We start from the raw sequence: 17,493 nt of genomic DNA on the forward strand, positions 1-17,493 counted from the left end.
CTCTCTGAGTCTCTGCCCCGAGTCTCCTCTCTGGGTCTCTTCCACGAGTCTCCTCTCTGGGTCTCTGCTGTCATGAATCCCCAATGGCTAGGGATAGCACAGGATAAGCAAAGTATAATAAATATCGGACGAGCTCTAGGGTGATGGAACCTGGGCTGACCGCTGCCCTACGCCTGACAAACGCAACTAGAGATAGCCAGGGAGCGTGCCTACGTTGGTTCTAGACGCCACGCACCAGCCTAAGAGCTAACTAGTACTGCAGAGAAAACAAAGACCTCACTTGCCTCCAGAGGAATTAACCCCAAAGATATAGTTGCCCCCCACATGTATTGACGGTGAAATGAGAGGAAGGCACATACATAGAGATGATGTATATAGCTTTAGCAAATAGAGGCCCGCTGAAAACTAGAAAGCAGAATGACACAAAAGGGGACTGAGCGGTCAGCAAAAAACCCTAATCAAAAAAAACCATCCTGAGATTACAAGAACCCATGTGCCAACTCATGGCACATGGGGAGAACCTCAGTCCACTAGAGCAACCAGCTAACAAAGAGACATTCTAAGCAAGCTGGACAAAAAACCAAACAACTGAAAATCAGCACTTAGCTTATCCTGAAAGATCTGGGAGCAGGTAGGCAGGAACCAAACAGAGCACATCTGAACACATTGATAGCCGGCAAGGGAAATGACAGAGAGGCCAGGTAAAATAGGAAACACCCAGCCTCTGATAGACAGATGGAAACCAAAGGCCGCAACCCACCAAAGTCACCCAGTACCAGCAGTAACCACCAGAGGGAGCCCGCAAACAGAATCCACAACACTCTGCCCCGAGTCTCCTCTCTGGGTCTCTGTCCCAAATCTCCTCTCTGGCTCTCTGCCCTGAGTCTCCTCTCTGGGTCTCTGCCCTTGGACTTTTCTCTGGGTCTCTGCCCCGAGTCTCCTCTCTGGGTCTCTGCCCTGAATCTCTTCTCTGGGTCTCTGCCCCGAGTCTCTTCTCTGGGTCTCTGCCCTAAGTCTCCTCTCTGGGTCTCTTTCCTGAGTCTCCTCTCTGGGTCTCTGCCCTAAGTCTCCTCTTTGGGTCTCTGCACCGAGTCTCCTCTCTGGGTCTCTGCCCCGAGTCTCCTCTCTGGGTCTCTGCCCCGAGTCTCCTCTCTGGGTCTCTGCCCCGAGTCTCTTCTCTGGGTCTCTGCCCCGAGTCTCTTCTCTGGGTCTCTGCCCTAAGTCTCTTCTCTGGGTCTCTGCCCCGAGTCTCCTCTCTGGGTCTCTGCCCCGAGTCTCCTCCCTGGGTCTCTGCCCCGAGTCTCTTCTCTGGGTCTCTGCCCCGAGTCTCTTCTCTGGGTCTCTGCCCTAAGTCTCTTCTCTGGGTCTCTGCCCCGAGTCTCCTCTCTGGGTCTCTGCCCCGAGTCTCCTCCCTGGCTCTCTGCCCCGAGTCTCCTCTCTGGGTCTCTGCCCTGAGTCTCTTCTCTGGGTCTCTGCCCCGAGTCTCCTCCCCGAGTCTCTTCTCTGGGTCTCTTCCCTGAGTCTCTGCCCCGAGTCTCCTCTCTGGGTCTCTGCCCCGAGTCTCCTCTCTGGGTCTCTGCCCCGAGTCTCCTCTCTGGGTCTCTGCCCTGAGTCTCTTCTCTGGGTCTCTGCCCTAAGTCTCTTCTCTGGGTCTCTGCCCCGAGTCTCTTCTCTGGGTCTCTGCCCTAAGTCTCTTCTCTGGGTCTGTGCCCTAAGTCTCCTCTCTGGGTCTCTGCCCTGAGTCTCCTCTCTGGGTCTCTGTCCCGAGTCTCCTCTCTGAGTCTCTGCCCCAAGTCTCCTCTCTGGGTCTCTTCCACGAGTCTCCTCTCTGGGTCTCTGCCCCGAGTCTCCTCTCTGGGTCTCTGCCCCGAGTCTCTTCTCTGGGTCTCTGCCCCAAGTCTCTTCTCTGGGTCTCTGCCCCGAGTCTCTTCTCTGGGTCTCTGCCCTAAGTCTCCTCTCTGGGTCTCTGCCCCGAGTCTCTTCTCTGGGTCTCTGCCCCGAGTCTCCTCTCTGGGTCTCTGCCCCGAGTCTCCTCTCTGGGTCTCTGCCCCGAGTCTCCTCTCTGGGTCTCTGCCCCGAGTCTCCTCTCTGGGTCTCTGCCCCGAGTCTCCTCTCTGGGTGTCTTCCACGAGTCTCCTCTCTGGGTCTCTGCCCCGAGTCTCCTCTCTGGGTCTCTGCCCCAAGTCTCTTCTCTGGGTCTCTGCCCCAAGTCTCTTCTCTGGGTCTCTGCCCCGAGTCTCCTCTCTGGGTCTCTGCCCCGAGTCTCCTCTCTGGGTCTCTGCCCCGAGTCTCCTCTCTGGGTCTCTGCCCCGAGTCTCCTCTCTGGGTGTCTTCCACGAGTCTCCTCTCTGGGTCTCTGCCCCGAGTCTCCTCTCTGGGTCTCTGCCCCGAGTCTCCTCTCTGGGTGTCTTCCACGAGTCTCCTCTCTGTGTCTCTCCCCCGAGTCTCCTCTCTGGGTTTCTGCCCCGAGTCTCTTCGCCCCTCGTCTCTCTCCTCTCTGGCTACTTTCACACTAGCGTCGTGCTGATGCAACGACGCTAGTGTTGAAAGCGCCGCACAACGGGGGCAGCGGATGCAGTTTTTCAACACATCCGCTGCCCCATTGTAAGGTCCGAGTAGGAGGGGGCGGAGTTCCGGCGGCGCATGCGCGGTTGGAAATGGCGGACACGTCGCACAAAAAAAGTTACATGTAGCGTTTTTTTGTGCCGACGGTCCGCCAAAACACGACGCATCCGTCGCACGACGGATGCGACGTGTGGCAATCCGTCGCTAATGCAAGTCAATGGAGAAAAAACGCATCCTGCAAGCAGTTTTGCAGGATGCGTTTTCTCCAAAACGACACATTGCGACGGAGGCCAAACGACGCTAGTGTGAAAGTAGCCTCTGGGTCTCTGCCCCTTGTCTCTTCGCCCCTCGTCTCTCTCCTCTCTGGGTCTCTTCTCTGGGTCTCTGCCCCGAGTCTCCTCTCTGGGTCTCTGCCCGAGTCTCCTCTCTGGGTCTCCTCTCTGGGTCTCTGCACTGAGTCTCTACCATGTCTTTCTTGGCCGAGAGCGGACACAGCGCAAACACCCAGAGAAAAGACTCAGGGGGGCTGAGGACCCAACCCAGGAGCCTATGACTCCGCGCTGTTTGCTCCAGACACTGCACAGCCACATAGACATACAGCAGCACTTCCGCCTCGCACTCCAGTCTGCTACCTGCTACGAGCGCCACAACTGCTGATTGGATACAGCAGGTTACATGCCACACCCCCCTGGTTGATTATTGGAGGACGTATATAACGCCCCGCCTTCCTAAGGCTGTAGCTGAACTAAGAGGATGTTGTCGCCAAGGAGACGGGATCTGACTGTTGCCAAGGGGCGGGGCGAAGATGTAGTGACGTCACTCTGCGGCTGCATGTCTCGGCGAGATGCTGGGATCCAGACAACAGAAGAGCCGGACAGGTGGAGGCGATTGTTCTCGGGCGGCTGTCATCGGGCGGTTGTTCTCGGGCGGCTGTCATCGGGCGGTTGTTCTCGGGCGGCTGTCATCGGGCGGTTGTTCTCGGGCGGTTCCGCCTTTCAGGACTTGTCTGTACGAGGGCGATACCAGTCTATAGAGGAGGAGCTCCATTGCCAGGCACCTCACTGTCCTCTAACTACTCCCATCAGTGCAGGTATCGGAGGAGTAGTAGTCGGTTACTTGTGTGTAGGTTTCCTGTGCTTAGAATATGCATAGTGCATAGTCAGTGTTGTCATAGTAACAGTAGCGCTGTAGTGCTGGAAAGCAGGTGACAGTCCCTAAATCTGGGGTAGCGGTCCCTGCTAAGCTGCATAGCCAAGCCGGGAGAGAAGGACTAGGTTGTGCTGGGGTCGGGGCCGCTGCTGCTCTGTGTGAATTAACCTTCTGATTTCCAGTGCTCTCTGCCTTCCTGTGGAGGACATGTGTGCGTCGCTGACTCATCTGCTTTCTTTCTCTCCAGGTTTCGTGGCGTCATCCATAACAGTTCTGTGCCAGGAGAGATGCTGTAGGGGGCTCCATGGTCCTCACCCTCCTGATCTCCGCTTATAAACTCTGCAGATACATCACCATGTGTAACAACGAGCGCCTCCTCATGCCGGGGTACATGAACAGTATCTGCTGGTGGCAGAGCACAGGGGGCACAGGCAAGAGGGAGCAGGGGTCTCCGGGAGTCAGCACTGACGTTCAGGTGGCTTTGGACAGAGTCTTGCCTGACCTCCATGTTGCGATCTCTAAGCTGAAGCAAGCCATGTGTGAGGAGAGTGTATGTGACACCATCTCCGAGATATTTCAAATGGTGGAAGAGGCCTGGGTGATGCCAGCGGTGGGGCGGGAGGTTGCCCAGGGGTTGTGTGAGACAATCAGACTTGAAGGTGCGTTGGACCTGCTCCTCGGCTTTCTTCAGTCCACAGAGAAGGAGGTGCAGTACAAGGCATGTCACCTGCTGGAGCAGGTTCTGGTGCTAGAGAACAGGTGAGGTCTGCACTGCACACGGTGTCTGCATGTTACATGGGGGGTGCGGAACACATTGACATGTAGAATGGCCACCACGTGAGCAGGCCGCGTCCACCAGAGGGGGAGCTGACCAGCTGAATGGCTCCGGGTCACAGAGGGGGGACACTAGGATCTCCATATAACCCAACGGGGCGGTCATGATGGGACTGTACCGAGTGTCAACCCTTTACAACAACATTGGCAGAGACCAGGCTGACGGTCCATTGTCTACACGACAGCCTGCAGGAAGAGCTGCATACATCCATCCCTGTTCACACCGCTCATACTGAGATTTTTTTCTCTTCAACAGTGGCGTAACTACAAAGTTATGGGCCCCGGTGCGAACTTCCAAATGGGGCCCCCCCTACCCCCCCCCCTACCCCCCCCCCACCTTCCCCCGCCCCCACAACCCCCCCACCCCGCTTCCCCTAGATACGCCTCGGACTGTTGCAGGAATCTCCTGCACTGCAACATGGTGTTGGGTGCCAGCACAGCCCACACAGTGGTATATCCAGCACAGCCCGCACAGTGGTATATCCAGCACAGCCCGCACAGTGGTATATCCAGCACAGACCGCACAGTGGTATATCCAGCACAGACCGCACAGTGGTATATCCAGCACAGACTGCACAGTGGTATATCCAGCACAGACCGCACAGTGGTATATCCAGCACAGCCCTCACAGTGGTATATCCAGCACAGCCCGCACAGGGGTATATACAGCACAGCCCGCACAGGGGTATATACAGCACAGCCCGCACAGGGGTATATACAGCACAGCCAGCACAGGGGGTATATAGAGCACAGCCCTCACAGTGGTATATCCAGCACAGACCGCACAGTGGTATATCCAGCACAGCCCGCACAGTGGTATATCCAGCACAGCCCGCACAGTGGTATATCCAGCACAGCCCTCACAGTGGTATATCCAGCACAGACCGCACAGTGGTATATCCAGCACAGCCCGCACAGGGGTATATACAGCACAGCCCGCACAGGGGTATATACAGCACAGCCCGCACAGGGGTATATACAGCACAGCCCGCACAGGGGTATATACAGCACAGCCCGCACAGGGGTATATACAGCACAGCCCGCACAGGGGTATATACAGCACAGCCCGCACAGGGGTATATACAGCACAGCCAGCACAGGGGGTATATACAGCACAGCCCTCACAGTGGTATATCCAGCACAGCCCGCACAGTGGTATATACAGCAGAGCCCGCACAGTGGTATATACAGCACAGCCCGCACAGTGGTATATACAGCACAGCCCGCACAGTGGTATATACAGCACAGCCCGCACAGTGGTATATACAGCAGAGCCCGCACAGTGGTATATACAGCAGAGCCCGCACAGTGGTATATAGAGCACAGCCCGCAGTGGTATATAGAGCACAGCCCGCACAGTGGTATATAGAGCACAGCCCGCACAGTGTTATATACAGCAGAGCCCGCACAGTGGTATATACAGCAGAGCCCGCACAGTGGTATATACAGCAGAGCCCGCACAGTGGTATATACAGCAGAGCCCGCACAGGGATATATACAGCAGAGCCCGCACAGGGATATATACAGCAGAGTCCCCACAGGGGTATATACAGCAGAGCCCGCACAGTGGTATATAGAGCACAGCCCGCACAGTGTTATATACAGCAGAGCCCGCACAGTGGTATATACAGCAGAGCCCGCACAGTGGTATATACAGCAGAGCCCGCACAGTGGTATATACAGCAGAGCCCGCACAGGGATATATACAGCAGAGCCCGCACAGGGATATATACAGCAGAGTCCCCACAGGGGTATATACAGCAGAGCCCGCACAGTGGTATATAGAGCACAGCCCGCACAGTGTTATATACAGCAGAGCCCGCACAGTGGTATATACAGCAGAGCCCGCACAGTGGTATATACAGCAGAGCCCGCACAGGGATATATACAGCAGAGCCCGCACAGGGATATATACAGCAGAGTCCCCACAGGGGTATATACAGCAGAGCCCGCACAGGGATATATAGAGCACAGCCCACATCTCATCTCATCCCCCCCCCCCCCGATAATGGCCCCACAGTCCGGTTAAAAAGAAAAAAAACCAAAAAACTCTCCTCACCTTTCCTTTTGCCCGCGCTGCTCCTGGCGGCTGAAGTCTGCCCAGGACACTGCAGGTGCGCGATGATATGACGTCATCGCGCACCCGCAGTGTACTGTCAGAGGCAGAGCGGGGAATGATGGGAGAGGAAGCGTCAGGTGACGCTCTCTCCTCCCATCATTGCATTGAACTATACCGGTGTCATAGACGCCGGTATAGTTAAATGCGGCGGCGGCGGCGGCACTGGGGGGGGTTCCGGGGGAGGAACAGTGCAGCGGCCCACTACTGGCATCGGCTCTTCTGGCATTTGCCAGAAGTGCCCGATGGCCAGCCTGGCCCTGCTCAGACCTGCCGGCCCGGGGCCCCTGACCTGCGGGGCCCGGTCGCAATGGCGACCGCTGCGACCGCGGTAGTTACGCCCCTGCTCTTCAACTAACACACGGAGGAGTAATCGCCCTCCGTACCATTGTGCATCCGGCTTTGTCTGCACCGACTCTGATGTCTGCTATGTCTGGGTAGTGAAAAAAACCTAGCACTCAACTTGATGCTTTAGTGAAGTATTTATTGTAGTACCCAATAAACGTTTCGGTCCGACATATGGACCTTCATCAGTAACGTACTATGGTGAGACTTGCTTACAGAGACAATATTGTCTCAGGGTACATGTGGCGCCTTAAGTAGACGCTGGGCCTATATGGAGACTGTGGAGGATATCCTGCAAAGCGCCGCCATCACACGCGGAGTCCACCGCTAGTCTCAGAGACTGAGACTAGCGCTAGCGGTGGACTCCGCGTCTGATGGCGGCGCTTTGCAGGATATCCTCCACAGTCTCCATATAGGCCCAGCGTCTACTTAAGGCGCCACATGTACCCTGAGACAATATTGTCTCTGTAAGCAAGTCTCACCATAGTACGTTACTGATGAAGGTCCATATGTCGGACCGAAACGTTTATTGGGTACTACAATAAATACTTCACTAAAGCATCAAGTTGAGTGCTAGGTTTTTTTCACTATTATAGTAAGGTGTGGGAGCCTACCTTAGCACCATCCTAGCAGTTCGTGCACACGCCTTTACCTCTATGCTATGTCTGGGTGTCACAGGACTTCTGGGGCCTGTCATTGGCTGCAACAGTCAGGTGACTAGAACAGCGCGTCCCTGGGTGTTTCTCTGCTCACGCGATCTTCTAGAGTCACCTGACCGTCAGTGGTGCGGTGACATCCAGATGTGACTCGCAGGCCTATAAGTCAGGACAGGTGTGGTCCAAAACGCATAAGGTGCCACATGTCCTGGTTCTTCCAGTGGATTTTTATCCCTTATGTTCTTATGCAGTTTTGAATAAACTTTGAATTTTTATTAGTGCCGTTGCTGGATTACCATCCTCCATTTTGTTCCCCATTAAAAACATATGGCCAGTAGAAGGGACACACATGCATAGGCGCAGTGACAGTCCCAACTTTTTTAAGATAGGGCGACACATGATTGTCAGTGCGTAAACAGTAATTGTGTCTCCAAAATGCCCCCACACACAGTATGATAGTCCACATTAAATTTCCCACACATTTTGCCCCCACATGCATTGCCCCAGCAAGGTATAATGCCCCTATAGTGCTTACAACATAGTTTAGGAATAGTGCTCTCAACACAGTATATTGTTCCATCCCCCCATAACACAGTATGATGCTCCTACTGTTTACCTTCACAAATTATGATGTTCCTACATTTCACCCACACTTATTATGATGCCCCAACAGTGACCCCAACATAGTATGAAGCCCCCACAGTGTGATGTTCTCACTGTATCTCCATATAGTATGATGCCACCATAAAGACCCTCAACACAGTATAACGCCCCCACAATGACCTCCACACAGTATGATGTTCCACAGTATAATTTCCACACAGCAGCCCACACATTATAATTCCCCCACAGCTGCAAGGACAGTATGATGCCCCCACACACACAGAATGATGTCCCCACAGTGACTCCCCCCCACACACACAGTATGATGTCCCTACAGGGAACCCACACACACAGTATGATGTCCCCACAGTGACCCCACATACTCACAGTATGATGTCCCCACAGGGAACCCACACACACAGTATGATGTCCCCACACACACAGTATGATGTCCCCACAGGGACCCCACACACACAGTATGATGTCCCCACAGGCACCCCACACACACAGTATGATGTCCCCACAGGGACCCCACACACACAGTATGATGCCTCAATAGTGGCGCCCAGACACACAATATGATGCCCTCACACAGTATGATGGACCGCACAGTCCCCTTACGCAGTATAGTGCCTCCAGTTATCCCCACAGTATAATGTCGCCACAGCCATCCCCACAACCCACTCACTCATAGTATGATGCTTCACTAAGCCCCCTGCATAATAGGATGCAACCACAATTTCCCCCCACAAGTTCTGTCTAAGAAAATAATAAAATGACTTGTGTAGCCCTGTCCCCCCAATGTGCAGCTCTGATCTCTGTAGTGTGAGGACTGAGGCGATCTAATCATGTCATCGTGCCTGTTTTGCTTATTCCCAGACACACAGGCTGAATATATTGTGAGGATATACAGTGGGGCAAAAAAGTATTTAGTCAGTCAGCAATAGTGCAAGTTCCACCACTTAAAAAGATGAGAGGCGTCTGTAATTTACATCATAGGTAGACCTCAACTATGGGAGACAAACTGAGAAAAAAAATCCAGAAAATCACATTGTCTGTTTTTTTAGCATTTTATTTGCATATTATGGTGGAAAATAAGTATTTGGTCAGAAACAAAATTTCATCTCAATACTTTGTAATATATCCTTTGTTGGCAATGACAGAGGTCAAAAGTTTTCTGTAAGTCTTCACAAGGTTGCCACACACTGTTGTTGGTATGTTGGCCCATTCCTCCATGCAGATCTCCTCTAGAGCAGTGATGTTTTTGGCTTTTCGCTTGGCAACACAGACTTTCAACTCCCTCCAAAGGTTTTCTATAGGGTTGAGATCTGGAGACTGGCTAGGCCACTCCAGGACCTTGAAATGCTTCTTACGAAGCCACTCCTTCGTTGCCCTGGCGGTGTGCTTTGGATCATTGTCATGTTGAAAGACCCAGCCACGTTTCATCTTCAATGCCCTTGCTGATGGAAGGAGGTTTGCACTCAAAATCTCACGATACATGGCCCCATTCATTCTTTCATGTACCCGGATCAGTCGTCCTGGCCCCTTTGCAGAGAAACAGCCCCAAAGCATGATGTTTCCACCACCATGCTTTACAGTAGGTATAGTGTTTGATGGATGCAACTCAGTATTCTTTTTCCTCCAAACACGACAAGTTGTGTTTCTACCAAACAGTTCCAGTTTGGTTTCATCAGACCATAGGACATTCTCCCAAAACTCCTCTGGATCATCCAAATGCTCTCTAGCAAACTTCAGACGGGCCCGGACATGTACTGGCTTAAGCAGTGGGACACGTCTGGCACTGCAGGATCTGAGTCCATGGTGGCGTAGTGTGTTACTTATGGTAGGCCTTGTTACATTGGTCCCAGCTCTCTGCAGTTCATTCACTAGGTCCCCCCCGCGTGGTTCTGGGATTTTTGCTCACCGTTCTTGTGATCATTCTGACCCCACGGGGTGGGATTTTGTGTGGAGCCCCAGATCGAGGGAAATTATCAGTGGTCTTGAATGTCTTCCATTTTCTAATTATTGCTCCCACTGTTGATTTCTTCACTCCAAGCTGGTTGGCTATTGCAGATTCAGTCTTCCCAGCCTGGTGCAGGGCTACAATTTTGTTTCTGGTGTCCTTTGACAGCTCTTTGGTCTTCACCATAGTGGAGTTTGGAGTCAGACTGTTTGAGGGTGTGCACAGGTGTCTTTTTATACTGATAACAAGTTTAAACAGGTGCCATTACTACAGGTAATGAGTGGAGGAAAGAGGAGACTCTTAAAGAAGAAGTTACAGGTCTGTGAGAGCCAGAAATCTTGATTGTTTGTTTCTGACCAAATACTTATTTTCCACCATAATATGCAAATAAAATGCTAAAAAAACAGACAATGTGATTTTCTGGTTTGTCTCCCATAGTTGAGGTCTACCTATGATGTAAATTACAGACGCCTCTCATCTTTTTAAGTGGTGGAACTTGCACTATTGCTGACTGACTAAATACTTTTTTGCCCCACTGTAAATACTGTACCATTGAAATTGAGAGGTGGGGAGCAGTGCTGTTCTCTACTGAGCCCCCAACTCACGGGCCATGTAGTCTTCCACTTTTAGCAGCACGCCACTGGCCTAAGATGTGCAGGGTATGTTTTCTTAGTTATTTCCATGCATTTGTTAAAAGTAGAGCAGCTGCACTGTGACAAGATGCTAATTGGTATATATGGGAAAATATCCATCATACATAAGAAGCGAGCACTAATACACAGACAGCACTAAGATCCCATCAGCATTAATGTCCATCCACTGGATCAGTGGTTAGGAGGTGAGCCTTAGAGCTGTTCTGAACCTTCAGTAAGTGGCTCCGGGGGAAAACCACCAAGTATTCACTATGGTACGTCAAATATTCTGACTCAAAAAGCACATCGTGGGAACGTAGCCTTAGGCCACATGCACACATTGAGTACTTGGTCAATATTTTACCTCAGTATTTGTAAGCCAAATCCAGGAGTGGAATAATCAGAGGAAAAAATACGATAGAAACACATCACCACTTCTGTATTTGTCACCCTCTCCTGGTTTTGGCTCACATATACTGAGGTAAAAAAATTACCAAATACTGAACGTGTGCACATGATCTTATGGAAATCTCATGCCCATAGGTAAAAAACACATTTGTCTCGTTCTGTATCTCATACACTTGTATTGAGAGCCTGTGACATAACTTCTGACTTCCGGACAGGCAGAAGTTGCAGTCGCTAGATGGTTCTGGCACAGAAAAAAAAACAGGTGACATGGTGCTTTACTTACATGGTCATGGAAATCTCTGCAACAAATCTGCTACATGTGAATATACCCATTATGAGGTCTAGCAGCAAACCCCTCATAGTGCACTATTGTCTATATTTCCCACTGTACTCGCAGCTCTTCACTTTATGTTTTCAATAAACAGAACTTATCATAATCAGTGCAATTACTGTCTGATGCTGATGTCATTTTCTGATACTGTGACATCACTGACTGCTGCTGATATTTTCTGGTGCTGTCACATTATTGTCTGGCACTTATGTCAGTAGCTGGAGGTGTGATATAATTGTCTAGCTCTGATGTCATTAGCTGGAGCTGTGATATCATTGTGGAGCTCGGATGTCGTTTGCTGGTGCTGTGACATAATTGTCGTGCTCTGATGTCATTAGCTGGTGCTGTGACATCATTGTCTATCTCTGATATCATAAGCTAGAGCTGTGACATCATTGTCTAGCTTGGATGTCGTTTGCTGGTGCTGTGATATCATTGTCTAGCTCTGATGTCATTAGCTGAAGCTGTGACATCATTGTCGAGCTCTGATGTCATTAGCTGGTGCTGTGACATCATTGTCTAGCTTGGATGTCGTTTGCTGATGCTGTGACATAACTGTCATGCTCTGATGTCATTAGCTGGTGCTGTGACATCATTTTCTATCTCTGATATCATAAGCTAGAGCTGTGACATCATTGTCTAGCTCTGATGTCATTAGCTGGTGCTTTGACATCATTATCCAGCTCTGATGTCATTAGCTGGTGCTGTGATATCATTGTCTATCTCTGATATCATTAGCTGATGCTGTGACATCATTGTTTAGCTCTGATGTCATTAGCTGAAGCTGTGACATCATTGTCGAGCTCTGATGTCATTAGCTGGTGCTGTGACATCATTGTCTATCTCTGATATCATAAGCTAGAACTGTGACATCATTGTCTAGCTCTGATGTCATTAGCTGGTGCTGTGACATCATTATCCAGCTCTGATGTCATTAGCTGGTGCTGTGATATCATTGTCTATCTTTGATATCATTAGCTGGTGCTGTGACATCATTGTCTAGCTCTGATGTCATTAGCTGGTACTGTGACATCATTGTCTAGCTTGGATGTCATTAGTTGGTGCTGTGACATCATTGTCTAGCTCGGATGTCATTAGTTGGTACTGTGACATCATTGTCTAGCTCCGATTTCGTTTGCTGGTGCTGTGACATCATTATCTAGCTCCAATGTCATTAGCTCGTGCTGTGACATCATTGTCTAGCTCCAATGTCATTAGCTGGTGCTGTGACATCATTGTCTAGCTCCAATGTCATTAGTTGGTACTGTGACATCATTATCCAGCTCTGATGTCATTAGCTGGTGCTGTGACATAATTGTCTCTCTGATGTCATTAGCTGGTGCTGTGACATCATTGTCTAGCTCCGATGTCATTAGTTGGTGCTGTAACATCATTATCCAGCTCGGATGTCATTAGCTGGTGCTGTGACATAATTGTCTCTCTGATGTCATTAGCTGGTGCTGTGACATCATTGTCTAGCTCCGATGTCATTAGTTGGTGCTGTAACATCATTATCCAGCTCGGATGTTATTAGCTGGTGCTGTGACATCATTGTCTAGCTCCGATGTCATTAGCTGGTGCTGTGACATCATTTTGTAGCTCTAATGTAATTTCCTGGTGCTGTGACATCATTGTCTAGCTCCGATTTTGTTTACTGGATCTGTGACATCATTGTCAATCTCTGATGTCGTTTTCTGGTGCTGTGACATCATTGTTTAGCTGTGATGTTGTTTCCTGGTTATGTGACATCATTGTCTAGCTCTGATGTCATTTTTTGGTGCTGCGACATCATTGTCTAGCTCCGATTTTGTTTGCTGCTGCTGTGACATCATTGTCTAGCTCCAATGTCATTAGCTGGTGCTGTGACATCATTGTCTAGCTCCGATGTCACTAGCTGGTGCTGTGACATCATTGTTCAGCTCTGATGTCATTAGCTTGTGCTGTGAAATCATTGTCTAGCTCCAATGTCATTAGCTGGTGCTGTGACATCATTTTCAAGCTCTGATGTCATTAGCTCATGCTGTGAAATCATTGTCTAGCTCCAATGTCATTAGCTGGTGCTGTGACATCATTGTGTAGCTCTAATGTCATTTCCTGATGCTGTGACATCATTGTCAATCTCTGATGTCGTTTGCTGGTGCTATGACATCATTGTCTAGCTCCGATTTCGTTTGCTGGAGCTGTGACATCATTGCCTAGCTGCGATGTCATTTGCTGGTGCTTTGACAATATTGTCTAGCTCCGATGTCATTAGCTGGTGCTGTGACATCATTGTCTAGCACTGATGTGGTTTGCTGGTGCTGTGACATCATTGCCTAGCTGCCATGTCGTTTGCTGGTGCTGTGACATCATTGCCTAGCTGCCATGTCGTTTGCTGGTGCTGTGACATCATTGCCTAGCTGCGATGTCGTTTGCTGGAGCTGTGACATCATTGTCTTGCTCTGATGTCGTTTGCTGGTGCTGTGATATCATTTTCTAGCTCTGATGTAGTTTTCTGGAGCTGTGACATCATTATCTAGCTCTGATGTCATTTGCTGGTGCTGTGACATCATTGTCTAGCTCCGATGTTGTTTTCTTGAGCTGTGACATCATTGTCTAGCTCCGATTTCGTTTGCTGGAGCTTTAACATCATTGTCTAGCTCCGATGTTGTTTTCTGGTGGTATTAGATCACATTGCTGTGACGTCACATCCTGGTGCTGATTTAGTTTGCTGGGGCTTTGTCACTAACCTAAGCTCTAGCAAACATTCCCATCCTGGCCTGGGCGCCCAATGTGGGCACAAATTCACTCAGTATTGTAATGACTAGACTACAAACCTGACCACAAAAATGACAGTGACTGCACACATACAAAGAAACCAATATATAGACATTACACATATATTCCTGCAGACAAGCCCACAAAGCTGTGCACAGCAATGGTTTTTAAAGGGCAAGTAAACATAAGTGAGGGCATGCAAACACCCTGCTGTATTATGGTGCAACCTTCTGTATTGATTTGTTATTCTGTGCCAGAGGTATTGTACAATGTGTACTGAGCTCTGCGACAGGCAGTCTCACTTCCTTTCCCATCAAACAGTATACATTCTGCTATTACCTAATCACTAAGGTATCTCGTGTTAATCATGCTAATTTTGGAAGTGAGAAAATGTCTTTTTTCAATGCACTCAGACAGGGTTGGCTGGGACTAAAATTCAGCCCTGGCATTTGAAGTTACACAGGCCCACTTGTCACATGATGACTGTATAATATCTTTGTACACTTGTAGGCAGGGCCGGTTTTAGGCAAAGTGGGGCCCTAGGCAAAGTTTAAAATGGGGCCCCAAATCCTAACATATTGCACATCACACAAAAGCATTTCGGTTGTATTTACATGCGCTGATCTCAGGCCGCTAAATGAGTTTGATCGACAATACTGAAGTTGTTCAACGCTTGTTTCCCGGCCTCTTTCCACCAGCTGAGGAATAATGATGGGACAGAACGATCACTAATAGATCACTAACAGATCACCATACAGTATCATGTTATCAGCAGCACATCTACAGTTTACACTGGCGATGTGCTGCTGAGAACAATGATTTTTGTTCCAGCAAATGCAATCTGAATATGCAGCATTTTACTTGTTTAGTAAAATACACCCCATAGTCCTCCATATATTATAATGTGCACCACAGTCCTCCATATAGTATAATACACTCCCTATAGTCCTCCATATATTAAAATACACTGCTCAGTCCTCCATATAGCATAATACACTCCTCATAGTCCTCCATATAGCATAATACACTCCTCATAGTGCTCCATATAGTATAATGCACCGCCATAGTCATCCATGTAGTACAATTCACTTTCCATAGTATAATGCACCCCATAGTTCTTCATATAGTATAACGTATTCCCCATAGTCCTCAATACAGTATAATGCTGCCCACGTATAGTATAATGCAGCCACCCCAGAGTATAATGCAGCCACCCCATAGAATATAATGCAGCCTCCCCCCTTATAGTTTAATGCAGCCCCCTCATAGAGATGATGCAATCACCCCTCAAAGAATATAAATATAATACAGCCCCCCATAGAATATAATGTAGCCCCGAATAGAATATAATACAGCCCACCTCCCCACAGAATATAATGCAGCCCCATCAAAGAGTATGATGCAATCATCCCTCATAAAATCTAATACAGTCCCTCATAGAATATAATACAGCCCACCTCCCCATAATATATAATGTAGCCCCATAGAATATAATGCAGTCCCCCATAGTATATAACACAGCCTCCCCCATAGAATATAATATACCCCCACAATAGTATATAACACAGCCACATAGTATATAACACAGCCTCCCCCATAGAATATAATATGCCCCACGTAGTATATAGCAAAGCCCCCATAGTATATAGCACAACCCGCATAGTGTATAGCAAAGCCCGCATAGTATATAGCACAACCCGCATAGTATATAGCAAAGCCCGCATAGTATATAGCACAACCCACATAGTATATAGCACAACCCGCATAGTATATAGCACAACCCGCATAGCATATAGCACAACCCGCATAGCAGATAACACAGCCCACGTAGTAGTATACAGCACAGCCCACACAGTAGTATACAGCACAGCCCACACAGTAGTATACAGCACAGCCCACACAGTAGTATACAGCACAGCCCACATACTAGTATACAGCACAGCCCATGTAGCAGTATACTGCACAGCCCATGTAGCAGTATGCAGTACAGCCCACGTAGCAGTATACAGCACAGTCCACATAGCAGTATACAGCACAGCCCACATAGTAGTATATAGCACAGCCCACACAGTAGTATACAGTACTGCCCACACAGTAGTATACAGCACTGCCCACACAGTAGTGTACAGCACAGCCCACACAGTAGTATACAGCACAGCCCACATAGTAGTATACCGCACAGCCTACTTTGTAGTATATAGCACAGCCCACATAATAGTATACCGCACAGCCCACACAGTAGTATACAGCACAGCCCACATAGTAGTATATGGCACAGCCCACACTGTAGTATATAGCACAGTCCACATAGTAGTATATGGCACAGCCCACATAGTAGTATATAGTACAGCCCACATAGTAGTATATAGTACAGCCCACATAGTAGTATACAGTACAGTCCACATAGTAGTATACAGCACATCCCACACAGTAGTATACAGCACAGCCCACACAGTAGTGTATACTGCACAGCCCACACAGTAGTATATAGCACAGCCCACATAGTAGTATACAGCACAGCCCACACAGTAGTATATAGCACAGCCCACACAGTAGTATACAGCACAGCCCACATAGTAGTATACAGCACAGTCCACAGAGTAGTATATAGCACAGCCCACATAGTAGTATACAGCACAGCCCGCATCTCTCCTCCCCCCCGAGAATGGCCCCATAGTCCATTAATAAAAACAAAAAAACACACTCCTCACCTCTCCTCGTGCCCGCGTTGCTCCCTGCTCCTGTCTCGGCGGCTGCCGCTGCATTGCCTGGAACACAGTGAGTGCGCGTGCACCCGCAGTGTCAGACGCAGAGCGGGGAATGATGGGAGAGGGAGCGTCAGCAGACGCGCTCTCCTCCATCATTGCATTCAACTGTACCAGCGTCATAGACGCCGGTATAGTTAAATGCGTCGGCAGCGCTGGTGGGGGGGTGAGTCGGCATGCAGCGGCCCACTACTGGCAGAGGCCCTTCTGGCATTTGCCAGAACTGCCCAATGGCCAGTCCGGCCCTGCACTCAGAGCTCTGTGTGTCGGGATCCTGAGCAGATCGGTGCAGAGAGCTTCTGGACTCTTTTTTCATTTACACTCACCCCAACTGTGCGATTTAAGATGTATATGTACTTTTCCTACCAA

General features: G+C 49.5%; 1 protein-coding gene across 3 annotated transcripts in view; it reads left to right on the plus strand.

Moving 5' to 3' along the window:
* Positions 1-3,325: 3,325 nt before the first annotated feature.
* The window catches only part of SARM1 (sterile alpha and TIR motif containing 1), a 50,519-nt gene continuing 36,351 nt past the window's right edge, over positions 3,326-17,493 (plus strand). Inside the window, exons 1-2 of one of the 3 annotated variants that reach the window (XM_077294499.1) lie at positions 3,326-3,443; positions 3,962-4,473. In XM_077294499.1, coding sequence (XP_077150614.1) covers positions 4,019-4,473 — 455 coding nt within the window. In that variant the 5' untranslated portion in view covers positions 3,326-3,443; positions 3,962-4,018. Of the gene's footprint in view, positions 3,656-3,961; positions 4,474-17,493 lie in introns of all 3 variants that reach the window. The other 2 variants (XM_077294497.1, XM_077294498.1) reach the window with 2 other exon arrangements.

The sequence above is a fragment of the Ranitomeya variabilis genome, chromosome 3 (assembly GCF_051348905.1).
Source record: "Ranitomeya variabilis isolate aRanVar5 chromosome 3, aRanVar5.hap1, whole genome shotgun sequence".
NCBI lineage: Eukaryota > Metazoa > Chordata > Amphibia > Anura > Dendrobatidae > Ranitomeya > Ranitomeya variabilis.